Source organism: Tachysurus vachellii, chromosome 20 (assembly GCF_030014155.1).
Source record: "Tachysurus vachellii isolate PV-2020 chromosome 20, HZAU_Pvac_v1, whole genome shotgun sequence".
NCBI lineage: Eukaryota > Metazoa > Chordata > Actinopteri > Siluriformes > Bagridae > Tachysurus > Tachysurus vachellii.
In genome coordinates, this window is record NC_083479.1 from 14,067,675 (window position 1) to 14,086,036 (window position 18,362).

General features: G+C 37.3%; 1 protein-coding gene across 2 annotated transcripts; it reads left to right on the plus strand.

Moving 5' to 3' along the window:
* Positions 1 to 6,695: 6,695 nt before the first annotated feature.
* On the plus strand, positions 6,696 to 18,302 carry sh2d4a (SH2 domain containing 4A). 2 transcript variants are annotated; one of them, XM_060896260.1, is made up of 9 exons: positions 6,696 to 6,831; positions 8,062 to 8,322; positions 9,471 to 9,630; positions 13,890 to 14,022; positions 14,932 to 15,079; positions 15,402 to 15,600; positions 15,883 to 16,013; positions 16,548 to 16,765; positions 17,847 to 18,302. In XM_060896260.1, exons 2-9 carry the CDS (start codon positions 8,148 to 8,150, stop codon positions 17,937 to 17,939), a joined length of 1,257 nt encoding a protein of 418 aa, XP_060752243.1. In that variant the 5' UTR covers positions 6,696 to 6,831; positions 8,062 to 8,147; the 3' UTR covers positions 17,940 to 18,302. The 2 variants fall into 2 exon arrangements, with proteins under 2 accessions (XP_060752243.1, XP_060752244.1); XM_060896261.1 differs by having other exon boundaries at positions 13,890 to 14,016.
* Positions 18,303 to 18,362: the final 60 nt, after the last annotated feature.

The window sequence follows — 18,362 nt, forward strand, 5'->3', positions numbered from 1 at the left end:
GAAGATTAATTAATTATGTACAGTAATGAAATGTAATTATGTGGACATTTTTAGTTTAAAAACGTTTATTTGTTATTTGTTATTTGTTTAACTTTTGGATTTCTCATTAATATGACACTAGTAATGCTAGTAATTGTCCCCTTTGACATCGACACACAACCGGAAACTTCTTACAGAAATAATTAACTGATCAATTAGCACCAGAATCACTGAACACATCATAAATATTTTATAATATTTTAATATATACGATGTGCTTTGGAGTGAAGGTTTTCTTTAACACACAAAAAACACAAAAATAATCTTATAAAATAGTCTTATAATCTGAGACTGGACCCCCTGGTCTAATCCTTTCCAATTAGTTTCTTCTATCAAAGCCAGCAAACTGCTGATTTTATTGTTTATACCAGAAACAGCAGCTTCCTGTGTCTCTGAAGTCTCCCAGAGCATAAACAGAGAACGTACAGACATGCACATGAGCTGAGAGGCGAACAGAGGCCCCATTTAGTGTCCCACAGAGTGTGTGTGTGTGTGTGTGAGAGAGAGAGAGAGAGAGAGAGAGAGAGAGAGAGAGAGAGAGAGAGAGAGAGAGAGAGAGAATGACACACAGGAAAGGCCTTATCCTCCACCCTCGCTCCTCACACAGCAGAGCGTTACACCACTAAGTTATGTCAATGAACTCGACCTTACTCTCCAAATGCTTGACCCTGGCATTAATACGCCCTAATGCTCTCTGATCCCAGACCACACTTGATAGAGCCGCTTGTTCTTAAGTAAACATTGGTGATTACTGAGATGCTGAGACATAACAGAGAGCCATTTCAGGAAGGAACTGTAGAAAGCCAAAGGAAAAAAGTTAAAGATAAAGGTGACACACAAGCGTGTTTTTACAAGTCGGCAAGCTTTGAAGAAACGTGGCTGGAAAGTCCATTTCTATATATGCAGCTTTAAGCATAAATGATGATTTCTAAAAGGAACATTGTAGTGAGATGGAATATGATGTTTTGAGAGCACATTCAATGACTAGCACCTGCGCAAAGAGTGAGTCATAAATTCTGACCTAATGCTCTGCTTTGCATCCAAAATAAACTTGGCTCTTGCCACTTGACATGGTTATAGGCCATCTATTAATTTTTTTGTATTTTAACTAACAATATTACAGCTGAATCCAGTTTTCAAGTCAGCTTTAAGTAGGATATAAGGTAAAAACAAAGGATTGGAGCCAACTGCTTTTAAATCTGGATAGAGCCAGATAAATATTGAACATAACTAAAAATAGTGGAACATAAATCTAAAAAAATGGCCTTTAAAAAGGCCACTCTGTAAGGAGCTGGTTACAAATAAGGGTAGACTAAGTAATAAACCCTCTCTCTCTCTCTCTCTCTCTCTCTCTCACACACACACACACACACACACACACACACACACACACACACACATATGCATGCAACAAATCTTCAGCTAAGTGAATGGATCACAGACTTGTGCAAGTTGGTGTCATATAATCTTACATAAAATGCTATTGTGGTGCTTTATTATATTTATGAGGAGTCAAAAACTGAGTCCAGCTCAATAAATTTTTTAAGCCCAGCTGTGAACAGTGTGTCAAGCGCTCCAAATCAAAAATGGATGACATCCATGATGAGGTCAGACTAGCCAAAAGCACCTCCTTTATTATTCAGTATCTGGAGCAAGGCAGTAAGCTTGAAAAAATTATCCAGCCCTAATTTCTTGTGAATTACATCTGCACTATAAACTTCTAAAATCACTCGTCTCTTGGGCACAGCAGTGCACAAACCATCACGGGTCACACCCCTGATACACCAAACATGATGAACTGAAGCTCCACAGAGATACGATCATGCAGTCACATAAACACGAGTAAATTATAGAGCTCCATTCCAGCACAGAGCAGGAAATAATTATTGCCTTGGAGTTAATGCACAGTATCATTCTGAACTCTGGGTTTTGTACACAAACAGCAAATTATCAAGACATGTCTGTGTATCATTTTACTCTGCTGAGCGACTCGAGTGTCTATAAGACTGGAACATTATAGAAAAGAAATGCAGAGACATTAATGTGTTTCTCATGAGAGATAAAATAAATTAGATCTATATATGATTACACTCTATACTGTATATGTGGAGAAGACATGGGAAAACCTTTTCATAGTAACATATTGACCTTTTTTACTATTTTTATAGTTCTAAAAACTACAAGCTTTTCTTATTCTTTAGATGCATCACAATCATCTCAGTTACAGCACTCAAAAGTGTGGTTACCCTTAAAAGTGAAGAAGGGACAAAGTCACAATTAAAAATAATTAATGCCAGTACCATTGAAAGACCTCTCTGAGTAGGATTGATTTGGTTCGAGTGCCTCAGGTATAGCAGTGGTGATTTTGAGCTTCATGCTCAGAGGGTCAGAGGTTCAAGCTGAGACCTTTAGCATGGACTTTAATCTGACCAATCTGCTCCAGGGTGCTGTATCATGGCTGACCCTGCACCACGACCCTTGCTTTGTAAGAAGTCGGGAGGTGTGAAGGAAAAGAATTTCATTTTATGGTATTAGAAGAATAATATTTCCACTATTATTTCCACTATTATAATACTATAATCCACTATTATAAACTGTTGTAGAAATGAAATTATTTATATTTACGTTATTTCCTGTCCAGTGTCACCCAGATGAGGATGAGGTTTCCTTCTGAGTCTGGTTCCTCTCAAGGTTTCTTCCTCATATCCTCTCAGGGAGTTTTTCCTTGCCACCATCACCTCCGGCTTGCTCATTAGGCATAAATGTTAGACATATATAGTATTTTAAATTAAATGAATATTTAAAAATTAATTTAAAACTTTGAATGTATGTATGTATGTATTTATTTATTTTTATTCTTATTTTTATTATTATCATTTATTTTTTCTGTTTCTATATTTCCGTAAAGCTTCTTTGAGACTGTGAATTGTTAAAAGCGCTATACAAATGAATTGAATTGAAATTAAACTGACAAATAACACTTTCTGTTGCTCCGTTCAGGGATAAATCAAAAATAGTGCATGGAAATCTAAAAGAAATGTAAGAAAAGCTGGTTACAAATAAAACTAGCACAAGGTGCTTTGCAGTACAGAGGTGAGTATGTGCATAATGCACTGGTCATAATGTTATGTCATTTATATAATCACTGTCCAGTAAAAACATCACTTAATTTTTGACTAGACTCATTTTGGGTCACAAAAGAACACACATCTATTTCTTGTACACATGTCCCAAAGAAAAATAAATGCCCTTTATGATGCCAGGTGCAACACTTTATTCTCCCTGTAAAGGAACCAACACATGGTGACTTTTGGAACAAATTATAAAAGACTATTTGGGTTTCTGGACAAGATCCATGCCTTTAGTTTAGATCCATGCCAGTATACACTGTTTCCTTGTGTACAATTTAAAGCTTACATTAAAATACCTCATCTGTACACTCTTCTTGGTCATTGTGGCACTAATGATCATCTCTAATCAGGCGGCGAGTGAAAACGATTACAATAAGCACAGTTAAAGAGAGAAAATGAAGTCTTAATGGGGAATTAAAGTCATGGAGTCAATTTAAAGCATTGTTTACCAAAGACTGAGTCATCAAGCCCCTCAAGTCAGAGTCCACAAAGTGTAAACAAGAGGGAACTGGTACAAAGGTAGGACAAAAAGTTCTGGGGAGAAAACAACAACCTGAGAACATTTCTTGCTTTAAGTGAATACTAATGGCTGCTTAGCCTAGCAAAGGAAATGTGAGCTGCAGGCTTAAAGAGAATATAGTAATGGTGTCACTTTTAGCTTTTTACTCTCCGTCATAGATCATGCTCGAATAAACACAAAATCAACACATCATAAAATAGGCAATTTCTAGTTGGGGTTTATTGATTTAGACCATGCAATGTCATTTCTAAGCTGCAGAAACCTGACATTAACCCTTGTATGTTGTTCGGGTCTGTGGGACCCATATTCATAAACATCAATAGTTTTGAAAAACTTTGCTTCCTTGTAAATTTGTTGATTTTTTTCCACTCATAACTTTGATTTTCTTTTTTTTTATTACATTTTATTAAAAAACAACAAAAAACGAGTAGCACTTTAATTAACAAATGTGATGTAATAAAGGTAAAGGGCAAATATTAACCATATATGCTGTTTATATTGCTTGTAATTGGGATGAAGTAAACATCTGTAGAGTATTTTAACATTACATTTTTGATTGTGTTGAATTAAAATGCAGCGGGTCCACCAGACCCACAATCACTGGCTGAGTAACAAAAATACGAACACCATACAAGGGTTAAACAGGTTCCAATGAATGTGGAATACAAGCTCCACCTAGTGCACATGAGAACACCAACAAGTCAACAGGAATGGACTGCTTTACTGTACAGGAATGTTCCACCTGCATTGCTATAATTCCTGTTTGTCTGGATTTTTAAAAATATGAAAACAGGAAGTGTATAATACGTGCTGAATCACACACACACACACACACACACACACACACTTAAAACTCCCCAAACCGCATTGCAATACAGACATCATCACTGGACTATTTGTTTTCTATGTAGTGTTACAGGAATTTGTGCGGTGTCATTCAAAAGACTTCCACTCAGTAGTCTCTGTCTTCTGAATGCTGAAATGTGCAAACTCTGTGGTGTTAACTGTAATGTCAGGCTGGCATGTAAACATGTATTCAGATGTCTGCTATTAAAAGAGAGATTAAACACAACAAATGTTTCTTTAGCAGACCTGTTCAGTGTTTTTAGTTCAGTACATCGGCATTTTTTTGTTTGTTTGTATGTTTGATTGTTTAATTGACCTATACTTCTCTAACAGCTATGATTCAAAAGGCTTGCTTTTGTCATAGGCAGCTCTATCATCATGTTGGCTTAGAGCAGATGTTCTGTATGTCATTTAACACTAGACATAAAACACCAGGAAATAAAAGCTGAAATTATAAAGTCGTTTCTAGTATTCATCGTTTGATCTCAAACACATTTATTTATTATGAATTTTTTATTTATTAATTTTTATTATTATTATTTTCATATTTTTTTTACTGAATTGGCTTTGCTATTCCAATACTTTTAAAGAGGAGTGTATATGATAAATTCAATTTTTTTTTTTTTTTAGCTTCTTAGTTAAATATTTTGGAGGATTTTTTTATGTGTTTTTGGGTTTTCTGTTTTCCAAAAATATAAAGAAGAATTGAGAAAATTACATTTTTAAATAGCCTGCATAGTTTATAAAGTCCTACTAATAAAGTTATACAAAACCTTAGTGTATTAGGTGCAAATCTGTGTATTTTTTAATGCAAATAGTTAATTATTGGTTCAAAAAGCAATAAATGCTCCCTATTAGCAGGTAGTTAGTGAAAACTGAGCGTGAGAGTTAGACACAGGTGAAGTCAGGGGCGTTGATTACGCGGGGGACGCGGGGGACACTTTTTATAAAAAGTAAATTCGTCCCCCTCACTTTTTTAGTGGAGAGTTGTGTTCACCACATGTTGAGGTTTTAATGGAGCAATGTATATAAATGCAGAGTGATTTAAAATTCAAAGAGACAAGAAAGTTTAAGATCGTCTATACATGACGTTCACGGCAATCAGTCACTCACTTGTCACGTCATCATCACGAGTCGCACCCGCGGTCCAGCATTCGGTTACGATGAGCTCAAAGCGGCAAAAAACGCTTCACTTCTTTTATATAAAAATGTCAAGTGTAAGTTGGCATATGGTATCCGAATTGTGTTGCACAATGTTTAGTAACTCTGCCTGTTGCTCTTGTTGAATAATGAGCACGTTTTAATTTAAAGGATTATAAGGAAAAATAGCTGCTTTGACAAACGTTATATAAACTCTTTTATAACGTCTTTTGTTTTAACAAGTGTGTTATCAAAACCCTTCAAATAAGAATAAATATAATGTTGAACTGAGATTTTACAGCATGTTTAACTCTGCCAATTCTACATTATATCAAGTATGTGTCACTGTATGTACAGGACAGAGACGAGGACGACGAATAGTGACATTAAAGATGTCATTTTAATAATAAGGAGCAGGTAAATCACACATACATACAACGTAGTAAAGACGATAACCGACAGTGGTGATGAGTATAAATAGAGTCCGGGTGAACAGACAGGTGAAGACGGGGAACAAACATGGTGGATGACGGGGTGCAAAGGATGATGGGTAATGTAGTCCGGTGAATGAGGGTAGATCACAGGGGAAACGTTACGTACAGTATGCTGATAGGTACGATCTTTATTTAATGGGCTGCTCTTTCATTATTGCACTAATGTTACGTTTTTATGTGTTGTCAAGAATAGGCAAGAAACAGACAGCATAGGTTTGTCAGGGCAGATTCAGGATGTCACAAAAGAAGCTTTACAGGTGAGAACAGATGTGGCTTTTAAGGGTACTGTCCCAGTGGCAAGCTGTTCTATTTCTTTCTTTCTGTTTTATAATCATATATAATCATAACGCATATAAAGCATGATTAAAAAAATCATGATTAGAAATAAAACCTGCTATTTACACAAGGGTTAACTGAAAGAAAAAAAAAAACAGATAACACTAGACATTTCGTCCCCCCCCACTTTTTAAATGATGGCTACGCCCCTGGGTGAAGTCATCTGTAGGGGGCGCTCGTGTTTGATTACAACCATACAACATGGTTATCTGAGTGTGGGTGGAAACTTCTCTCTGACGAATAGAGCAAACCTTCAGTCGACTCTTATAGTGTTTAATACACTGGAGTTCTTCGCGATCTGTGACTTTACTGTTCATTCAGTTAGGTAAGTGTGTGTGTTTGTGTGGTGTGTGTGTGTGTGTGTGTGTGTGTGTGTGTGTGTGTGTGTGTGTGTGTGTGTGTGTGTATGTATGTATGTATGTGTATGTTTGTGTGTTTGTGTGAGAGATACTGTGTGTGTGTGTGTGTGTGTGTGTGTGTATGTATGTATGTATGTGTATGTTTGTGTGTTTGTGTGAGAGATACTGTGTGTGTGTGTGTGTGTGTGTGTATGTATGTATGTATGTGTATGTTTGTGTGTTTGTGTGAGAGATACTGTGTGTGTGTGTGTGTGTGTGTGTGTATGTATGTATGTATGTGTATGTTTGTGTGTTTGTGTGAGAGATACTGTGTGTGTGTGTGTGTGTGTGTGTGTGTGTGTGTGTGTGTGTTGTGTTGCAACACAATGAAAAACTTTTTGTTTATACCTTTGAGTATGATATTAGGAAAAAACGCTTTGTATGTGAACCTTTTAATACATTATTATTATTATTATTATTATTATTATTATTATTATTATTATTGCTGTTGTTCATGTTGTTGAATAAAAGGAACCCATAGATAACTGACAGGTGATGCAAGTGTACAGTATAGTCATAGCTTTAGTCCTCAGCTGTGACTGCTTCCTGTATCCATGTGGTAAATTACCCCTAGGTGCATATATTTCTGTGGAAGGTGCCCTGAGATAGAGCATTTCCAAATATAAAGATCCTGATGAGATTATAGACTTATAGACAAAAATGTAATACTCCAATAATCCAATCCACTGAATCGAAATATGTTGAACTCTTAGTGTGTTCGTTGATAACTGGCATCTCATCCAAGGTATATTCCGACCTCGCACCATTTTTTGGAAAAGCTCAGATAAAGATGAATATATAAGTACATTTTAAATAAATAAATAAAAAAGATCTAGGTATAAGCAATTCATTAAAAGTCAATGTGGAAGTTCACCAGTGTTCTGTTTTTTTTGTTTTGTTTTGTATTGTTTTTAACTGTGGGTCTTTGGGAGGGTTTTGTTCCTATTTAAAGCAACAAACCACAGCACACTTTCCTCATGCTCACTAGAATGAGGAAGTGGCCATCAGATAAGTTTTGACTCCAGCAGGAGAGTTTGAAACAAGGCTGTGCGTTCGAGTGTTAGCTGAATATTCCCTGGAAAAGTCGAACAAACAGCAGGTCCATGCATCATACTTTCTAACATTATCATAGCTTATAGTGTTCTTTTTTAATGCAGTTATGCTGAGGATTCAGTGATTCACTGCTGAAGTTTTGGCCTGCACCTCTGGACTTCTAAACGACGAAGGATACAGGAGGATAACCATGCTGCAGCAGATTCTCAAAGACATGTACATCGAGCCGGAGCTGCTGGCCGAGCTGAACGAAGAGCAGAAGCAGGTTCTCTTCATTAAAATGAGAGAAGAACAGGTCCGCAGGTGGAAGGAGAGAGAAGCACGGCTTGAGAAGGAGGAGGCTAAAACGATGAAGCCCAAAAAAGGTACATTTTTGTTCGTAAAAGATCTCTACCAGAATATACAAACAAAAAGTTGTCTTTTTTATTTTAATTTACCAAAAGAGAAGTTAAACCTTTTCAGCTTGAGGCACAAATAGCACATCACCTGTGACACACGTGTCCTTATTCATCCCACCCATGAAAGAACCTGTAGATATAAGAGACTCATTCTAACAATTCAGAACAAAAAAATGCAACATTCCTTATTCACAGAACTGAAGTCATAGTTCAGTCTGGAACTGTGAGTTATTGCAAATGAATACTGACTTTTTACTGATTAACAGACAAATGCTGCATAATACGGAAAAGCTTTGTGCTTTTTCAAGTATGAAGACTACGGATTACAGAAGAGTGAAAAAAAACATTGAATTGAGCTCATTTATAATGCAAGTCTAATATATTATACTTTATACTACAGCACTTTGAATTCTTAGATCTGATTGGTTGCTAACTGTGACAAATCAAAAGACAGGATCATATTCAGTATAGGTTTATGAATCACTGGCTAATTTCTTCCATAAAAGAGGAATTAAACACTACATCATATCTGTTTTAGACATTTCATGAACTTCAGGGTTATAAAAATACCTTTCCTTTTGCATCACACCAGTCCAGCATCGATTATTTCCCTATAACGGAACACTCTTATTCCTTACACACTAAAGGTCATAAGGGAATATTTGACCAAAAATTTTAATACTTTTGTTAAAGATACTTGGAAGCTTTAAATCTTCAACATGACCAAAATAACTCATTGTAAACACTAAAGAGCTTTAGTTTCAATCTGCTTATGCTTGTATACCACAGAACCCCAGGGAAATGTTACGTATTTCAGTACAGGGAAATATTTTGAAATGTTCATTTGTGTTAATCACACTTAAATGCGGGGGTATGTAATGTATTAAATGTATCATTTAGATGGGAATGTAGTAGCTTAGTGATTCAGGTGTTTGATCCCAGGTCCACCTACCTGCCACTGCTGGGCCCTTGAACGAGGCCCTCAATGCCCAGTTGTTTAAAATGTGAAAGAAAATGTACGTTGCTCTGGATAAGGGTGTCTGCCAAATCTTAAGGATGCTAGAATATTCCTTGTTTTAAACAAGTTGTGTGCTTGTGTGTCTTTGGTCTCTCAGTCTCAGTGAAGACCGTATCTTGGATGAAGGCATCTGACAGTGACGTGTGGGTGTGGGTGATGGGAGAACATCCTGATGACAAACCTTATGATCAAATCTGTGATGAGATCATGGCTGAAAGGGCGGCACTACAGGCCCAGAAAGAGGCGGAAGAGCTCAGGTATGTGTATTTTTTTTAATCACTGCATTTTAATTCAGTAGACCGGAACCGGCTGGAATTTCCCATTTCACTTGCTTCCAGGCACAAGAAGTACCATTTACTTGTTAGAGGAAGTTACAGTGGAACTGTATTATTAACTTACACAAAATCCATTTTGAGTTTTCATGGTTACAAACGTCATTTTTACATTTTTAATTTTAGATGATAATTTTAGTCATCATTCCTGCAATAAATACCATGTCCTTTTCTGCTAGACATTTATTGACGGGTATTTAATGCTGTAAAAATTTACTAAGATAAGGGTATTAACCATATTTATACCACTATACGGATTAACATTGTATAACACTAATAATATTAATTCACTAAATGTAGATATGAAGCTGTTAATAATTCTCAAATTCATTATTACATTCACAGGTCACTTATTTAAACTGCAATGCTGCAAACTCCTCCCAAAACCTACAAAGCAAACCAATGTTATCTTATCTGGATGATTAAAAAAAAATCTCAGGTGAACTCTACCTCTAGCTCTCACATGACTTTCTTATGAAGGTGCCAGTTAGTCATTAATTGTCCTTTCTCCAGCATAAACACAGGACACTCCCTGTAGAGCGCATGTTCAGACACTCCACTTTTTAACTTAAATATTTAATTTCTTAATTATTTTATACCTACTTCATTACTTTATCACATATTTACTTACGTTCCAAAATTTCTTTCATTCATTCCTTATACATGTACTTACATACTCACCAATGTAGTTTAAGCTTTTCTTTTTTTTGAATAATTGAGTGAGCTGTAAAGGATTAGCTGCTTTTTGCTTTATACAGACCAAATAGCCATAACATTAAAGCCACTGACAAGTAGAGTGAATAACAATGATTATCTTATTTTGATGGCATCTGTGAAGAGGTGCCATCAAAATGGGCAGCGAGCAAACAGTCAGTTCTCAAAGTTGAGGTGATGGAAGAAGGAAAAATGGACAAGCTTAAGGATCTGAGTGACTTTCACAAAGCCCAGATTGTGATGGCTAGACAACTGGGACAGACCATCTTCAAAATTGGGCAGGTCTTGCGTTGTGATCTCGGTATGCAGTGGTTAATACTTAACAAACCTAAGTGGTCCAAGGAAGGACAATTGGTGAACTGACCCAGAAAGGACACGCTCATTCGTGCCCAAGGCCCAGCTCACTAGTTCAGTTCAGTTCAGTTCAGTTCACTTTATTTATAAAGCACATTTAAAACAGCCACAGGACTGACCAAAGTGCTGTACAATAACAGGTGTTAATAAATAATAATAATAAAAAAAAAAATACATAGAAAAAAAATTAAAAATGATATTAAGACAGGAGAAATAATAAAAAGCGAAACAGAATTGAACAATGCAAAAATACACACTGAGGCACTAAAACAAGCAATAATAGAACAATTAGAAACAGTAAGAAGAGAATGAAAAGGAAAACTATAGAAATGCCGAGGAAAAGAGATACGTTTTTAAAAGGGACTTAAAGAGGGACAGAGAGGGTGCTAATCTTAATTCTATTGGCAAATCATTCCAAAGCTGTGGCCCAATTACTGAGAAAGCTCGATCCCCTCTACGCTTGAGTCTAGAAACGGGAACAGAGAGGAGGTTCTGGTTGCCTGATCTTAGCCTTCTGGAAGGAGAGTACGGATGTAATAACTCAGATAGATAAATAGGAGCTTGATTATGCAGGGCCTTAAAAACAAATAAAAGTATTTTAAAACGAATTCTGTAATCAATAGGCAACCAGTGAAGAGTCCTCAGAAGAGGGGTAATGTGATCGCTTTTGCGCTTTTTTAGGAGAAATCTGGCAGCAGCATTTTGAACCAATTGTAAACGGTTAATTTGTTTTTTGGCAACACCACAGTATAGAGAGTTACAGTAGTCTAAACGAGATGTGTTTAGAGCATGTAGTGCCATCTCTATGGTTTTATCAGTTAAAAAGTGCCTGATTTTTGATAAAATGCGTAGCTGATAAAAACTCGATCCAATGACAGCGGAAACTTGTTTATCAAATTTTAAGGACTCGTCTAAGAGAACACCCAGATTCCGTACCTGCGGAGACCTAAAGACGGAAAGACATCCTAGGTCAGTTTTGGTGACCTTTACACTTTCTGTGGGGCCGAACACTATCACCTCAGTTTTATCTTCATTTAAAAACAGAAAGTTTTGGGCTAGCCAAGCTTTAACTTCTTCTAAGCACAGTAAAAGGGATGTAATGGATGAGGGGTCATTTTTCTTAAAAGGTAAATAGATTTGGGTATCGTCCGCGTAAAAGTGAAACGACACTCCGTATTTCCTCAGAATGGAGCCCAGTGGTAACATGTACAGGGAAAACAGGGAAGGTGCCAGAATTGAACCTTGAGGAAGACCACGCGACAGCGGGGCAGAGGAGGAGGAAAAGTTACCCAGTTTAACTATATACTTTCTGTTTGATAGGTATGACTGAAACCATTTTAAAACTGTGCCTGATAGTCCCACCCATGACTAATCTAGCGATAAGTGTAGAGTGGTCAACCGTATCAAATGCTGCAGATAAATCCAGTAAAACTAGAACCACAGAATCTCCAGTGTCAGTAGCCAAAAAAATATCGTTTAGCACTCTCAGAAGAGCAGACTCAGTGCTATGAGCAGTTTTAAACCCAGATTGAAAATTGTCGGACAAAATGTTATTGGTGAGAAATGACTGAAGTTGGTCGGACACAATTTTTTCTAAAATTTTAGATGTAAAAGGTAAGGCAGATATAGAGCGGGAATTTTTTAAGATAGATGGATCGAGTGAAGGCTTCTTGAGGAGAGGCGTGACAATAGCCACTTTTAACTCATCTGGGACACAGCCGGTTAAAAGACATTTGTTAAAAAATGATGCCAAACCTGGCCCAACTGTATCAATAATCATTTTAAAAAATCTTGGATGAATGATGTCGAGGGGACTAGAAGATGGTTTCAGTTTAGCCATGGTGTCCTTAAGTAATTGAAGAGAGATGGGTTTAAAGGCAGCCCATGTGGCAGGTGCCAGTGAAGAAGTTATTTGTTCAACGGAAAGTGAGTTAACTGTAGATCTCAAGTTTGCAATTTTTTCATTAAAAAAACCTCAAGAAGCTTTCACAGAGAGTGTCAGAGGCTACAGATAAAGTACATACAGTTGGGTTAACAACAGAATTTATTACTGAAAACAGCACCTTTGGTCTGGAGTGATTACGTAAAATTAAATCTGAAAAATAAGATGCCTTGGCAGATTTGGCAGCTTGCTGATAGGCTGACAGACTGTCATTAAAAAGCTAAAATTAAATTAATTAAAATTAGCTCCACTAATGCACGTGGAGATTGAAGGCTAGCCCATACCTCAAAGTTTGATGTTTTGTGCATGCTGAGATACTTTTCTGCTCACCATGGTTTTATAAAGTGATTATTTGAGTTATTACATCCTTCCTACTGGTACTTGAACCAGTCTCTCGGTTTCCTCTAATCTCTCTTATTAAACAAGGCATCTCCAAACACAGAACTGTCACTCTTGGGATGTTTTTTGTTTTTCACACCATTCTGTGTAAACTCTAGAGACTGCCTTGTGTGAAATATCTAGAAGATCAACCGTGTATGAAATAATCAATCTCGCCCATCTGGTACCAGCATCTATGTCATGGTTAAAGCCATTCTGATGTTTGATGTGAACATATTACCTGAAGCTCTTGACTTATTTCATTTTGTGTGGCTTTGTGCTGCTGCTCCATGATCGGCATATTAGGTGTACAGATAACGTGGACTAATAACATGAACAGAGAATGTAGCTCAAGAGTGAATTCACTGCATGTAGACAAATACAGAGAAATTTCTTTCATGCTTTATAAATTTTCTTTGGAGGAACAACCGTGAATTGCCATGCTGACAATAAAAGCCCTGTGAGACTTGAAAACCCACAAAAAGTTTATGTTCAGTGTGTACATATATGTATCAAATATATGAAGTATATAAATATATATATATATGTATATATATATATATATGTATATATATATATATATGTATATATATGTATATATATATATATATATATATATATATATATATATATATATATATATATATATATATATATTCGTATATATATATATATATATATGTATATATGTATGTATGTATAAAACTTGTGTTTGCTCACTCCTGTAAGATACTATTACAGGCATTCCACAGTGACTGTGCTGGAATGCTGACTTGGGTGTTGTGATTGTGTTCAGGGCCAAGAAAGAAGCTGAACTGGAGAAAAGGTTCTCTGGGATCTATATAGAGAAGGATGAAGTTGCCAGGCAGGAAGAAGCCCGAAAGGCAGCTGCCTTGGAGAAGAGCCGGCAGGAAGACTTGAAGGTCATAGTGAGTCATTATGTCAAATCTATAATAAGTTTAGGCTTTCACACCTTTCTCATGCTTAGGCTTGCTCCACCAGTTACTCCAGAAGATCTGAAAAGCAGGTTTGTTGCAACAGTCCGTCAAGAGCTTTAAAAAAAAATTAAGAAAACATAAAATTGGAGATAGAAGTGCTGGAATGTGGGCTGAATCTGTTCCGTCGAGAAGAACCCGTGTTACCTATTCATATTCATCTTACTGGATTTCTAACATAATTATGTTGAATGTGAAACCATGGTTGAGAAGAACAGTAGACTGTCCTTCCTGTCTCTGGTCCAAAATGCAGCTGCTACGCTTCTGATGTTCCGATTGTATTGCTACCCGTCATCTATGAAGACACCTGGAATCGTTCCTACTGCTGGCTGTGATAGTCTTATCACTAAAATCAAACATTCTGCAGGGAGATTTGGCTTTTGTATTTCTAAATTAGCGGTGTATATATACTTCATGTCATATGAGATGAAGGAGGAGCAGGTGTGTGCTCTTTCCCATGAATCCTGTGCACTACTGTCTTCACTCTCATTGGTAGTCGCTGTAGCAAATCGCTCCACGTTTGCATACAGTATAGTCGCTAAGGGTTGTTGTCACTCTTATCACAAGAAATCGCAAACTCATTGAAACCGAATAGCCAAGCCGAGCTTAGTTGCTGAGTCGACTTCCTTAAACTTTCTCCACTAGTTACCTGTCAAATTAAAGTTTGATTACTTATCTCCAACCTTCAGTGTGTCTATTCTCTCTAGAGTGGTTTCAAACCATCAAGATTTCAGAACAACTTACTGCATTTTAGAAAATGACCAAAACATATCCATTCTTGGTAGTTCTTGTTCTTTACTGTTCTTTATTATTTTAAGTACTGTATTTCTTATTTGTGTACAGAGGCGGGAGGAGGAGGAAAGACGAAAAGCCGAGGAGGAGGTCAGGAGGCTAAAGGAGGAAAGGGCGCAGCAGATATATATGAACCTTAAGAAAGTAGAGACGCACCAGAAAAGCCAAGACAAAGAGGAACAAGCCTGGCAGGATTCATGTAAGAGAAGAGAAGTTAAAACTTATGTATTTGCCTGTGAACAAAAAAAGCTCCAGTTCTGTATTCAAATCAGTCGTGCCTTCTGGCTCATAGTCATTTGTTTAAAAGATGCTGTAACAAGCCAAGGCTAATGTCAAACGTCAAATGTTCATGACAGTGGAAGATTCCACAGGATCCAGATCCAGGGTTTAGAGCAGTTTCCTGGATTACCTGAATTTACTGCTTAAAAGCTAAAGTGAATGTAGGATTCTAATAAGGTGTTTGTGTGTGTGTGTGTGCGTGTGTGTGTGTGTGTGTGTGTGTGCGTGTGTGCGCGCTCTAGTGCGGAAATCTAAAGCAGCTGACCAGCGGAGACGTTCTCTGGCCAAGCAGACTAGGGAGGATCACCGCAGGCGTTCTATAAAGGCACTGGAGAGCGGTCGAGTGGCAGCCATGACCAAAGCCTTTGGAGAAGAAAAACCGGCTCTTCCACCTAAACCCAAACCCAGAAACCTCACTCTCACTTGTGAGCCTATTCACAGGTCTGTACTCACCACAGTATATTTTGTAGCATAAAATCAAACAACTCCCATTTATACTGGAGCCATTTTAGTTTTAATTTACAAAGATTAAAATGTCTAAATTTGTCAAATTCCCTCCCCAACAGACCCCGAAGACTGTCATTTATTTTATGTCATTTTTCTTTATTTTTCATACACATGTACTGATCAAATCAAACCAAGCAGTACACTTCAGCAAGCTTTCCTAAAACCTAGTATATTTAACTGCTAAATGCTAATGCTTTTTCCTGTTCTGAATAACAGGAGGACCGGTGTGCGTCGTTCACTGTCATCGTCCAGCCAGAAGGATATTATCCGCTGGTTCAAAGAGGAACAGTTGTCCCTCAGAGTTTGTTTCCAAGACAACGACAGCCGCATCGCTCCCTGGTTCCACGGTAAATTCACGTTCTGCATGGTATGGAATGTATAATACAGATTAGACTGAAGGAACAAAACAAAGTACATGAACCATCAGTGGTACTTATGGTCCAGTGATTTACCTTAATTACTTAATTAAAATAACTCCTGAGTCAATTCCTACATCATGCCCTGTTGATTTTTATTCCTCTCATATCACAACAATTTCCCAGAAATAAGTTACTTCCTTTTATCACATTTACTATAACCGCTGTAAACAATCATTCTTGCCGGCCTGGATGTTTTTTGTTTACAGATCGTTCATCAGAAATTGACATTTGCAATGATATCTAAAAAAGAATTGGCTGAATGTTTTGTAGGATTTATATGGAAAAATCAGTGAAACCAGCAGATAAACTGATTAAATTTTGGAATTAATCTAAGGTTAAGGTCACAACAAGGTCAAATGTTAGGTGCAATCATTTAGTATATCACATTAGTTATATTACAAACATTAGTATATTAAAAGCAGACTAGTGAATTGAGCCCAAGTGACTTGTCTTTTCCTCCAGGTATAATCTCGTGCCAGGAGGCTGAGGATTTGCTGAGCAAAGGCGGCTCTGGAAGTTTCCTGGTCCGTGTTAGCGAAAGGCTCTTCGGATATGTTTTGTCTTACAAAAGCCCAGACGGATTCAAGCACTTCCTTATTGATGCTACAGACAACTGCTACATGCTGCTAGGAGACCAGATCAAGTTTGCATCTCTGGGAGAGCTGTTGCAGTACCATAAGGTAATAGCTTCATTTATTTTAGTTCGATAAATACCATCCTGATATACTTTATAAATTCATTATACTCTCACAAATTTCTGTTTGATCAAATGAAATGACAAAAAAATCTGTCTTCACATATTAAATTTTTTTAAACTGGGGTTTATAAAACTGCATGCTCTTGTGACACTGGGTCGATTTTTATATTTAATAGTGAGTTTGCAGATGTGTCACTGGTTCATTTTAGTATCATTACAGGATGTCTGTTAAATGCTCTCGAAGGTGAATTCTCAGTTCTGGTCAGAAGGTCAGGGATTGTGGCAAATGCTCCATATAAACAGGAAAAAAGTATAATTATCGGTATGACGAGGATTTTCTTTCAGGAGATTTTCATTTTCAGGAGAGAGAGGACAAGCTGTGTATTTATGTCTTATTAAAATCATTCATTATTCAAATTCATTCAAATTCATTATTGCTGCTATTAGTGTGAAAATAAAAAATTGTTTCCTGGATGTTCCATAACTTTAAATGTAGTTATAAACAGATAAGAATGGCATGGTTTAAAAGTTGGTATTGTCTGAAAAGATCAAATAAAATAATTAAATTGTTAGTTTGGGGGGGCATGGTGGCTTAGTGGTTAGCACGTTCGCCTCACACCTCCAGGGTCGGGGTTCGATTCCTGCCTCCACCTTGTGTGTGTGGAGTTTGCATGTTCTCCCCGTGCCTCAGGGGTTTCCTCCGGGTGCTCCGGTTTCCTCCCCCGGTCCAAAGACATGCATGGTAGGTTGATTGGCATCTCTGGAAAATTGTCCCTAGTGTGTGATTGAGTGAATGAGTGTGTGTGTGTGCCCTGCGATGGGTTGGCACTCCGTCCAGGGTGTATCCTGCCTTGATGCCCGATGACGCCTGAGATAGGTACAGGCTCCCCGTGACCCGAGGTAGTTCGGATAAGCGGTAGAAGATGAATGAATGAATGAAATTGTTAGTTTTTGCAAACTGATATGATGAAGGATGAACAAAACAAGCAATACATAGCCTTAATATAGTGAACTATACACTATACACAATATAACACAATATATGTTCCTGGTTCTGCTTTCAGGAAGAGCCCTTAACACCATCTGGAGGTGAGCTGCTTCTGCATGCGTGTGGACAAAAACCAGGCACTCTGGATTATGCCGAACTCTTCACCTGAAGCCTGCAGCTGTGTGGGTCACTGAGCCGTGGTGCAGGAGAATTAAATGCACATTGAGGCTGTTATGAGTTTTCTGCACACATCTGAAAACTACAAGCATTGAGGGCTGTATGTTGAACAAGCCTGAAGAGGGCAGTTAAGCTACAGTATGCAATCATTCATTAATGAAGGAACGTCCATGCAAAAAATTCATTTCTGCCCAGAGGCCATGAGATATGAAGGCACAATATGCACTTTTGCAATATTTAGAGACAAGATAAGAATAAGCTGTGCCACTCATGTGGTATGTGTTCAAGCAAGCTGCTAAGTCATTTTATATATTTTATGGGGAGCAGTTTTCAAAAATAAAAAAGTTTTCAAAAAGTACAGAATTATTTTGTGTTTTTTGCATTAAATTATATCACAATACTCGTTTCTGAGATA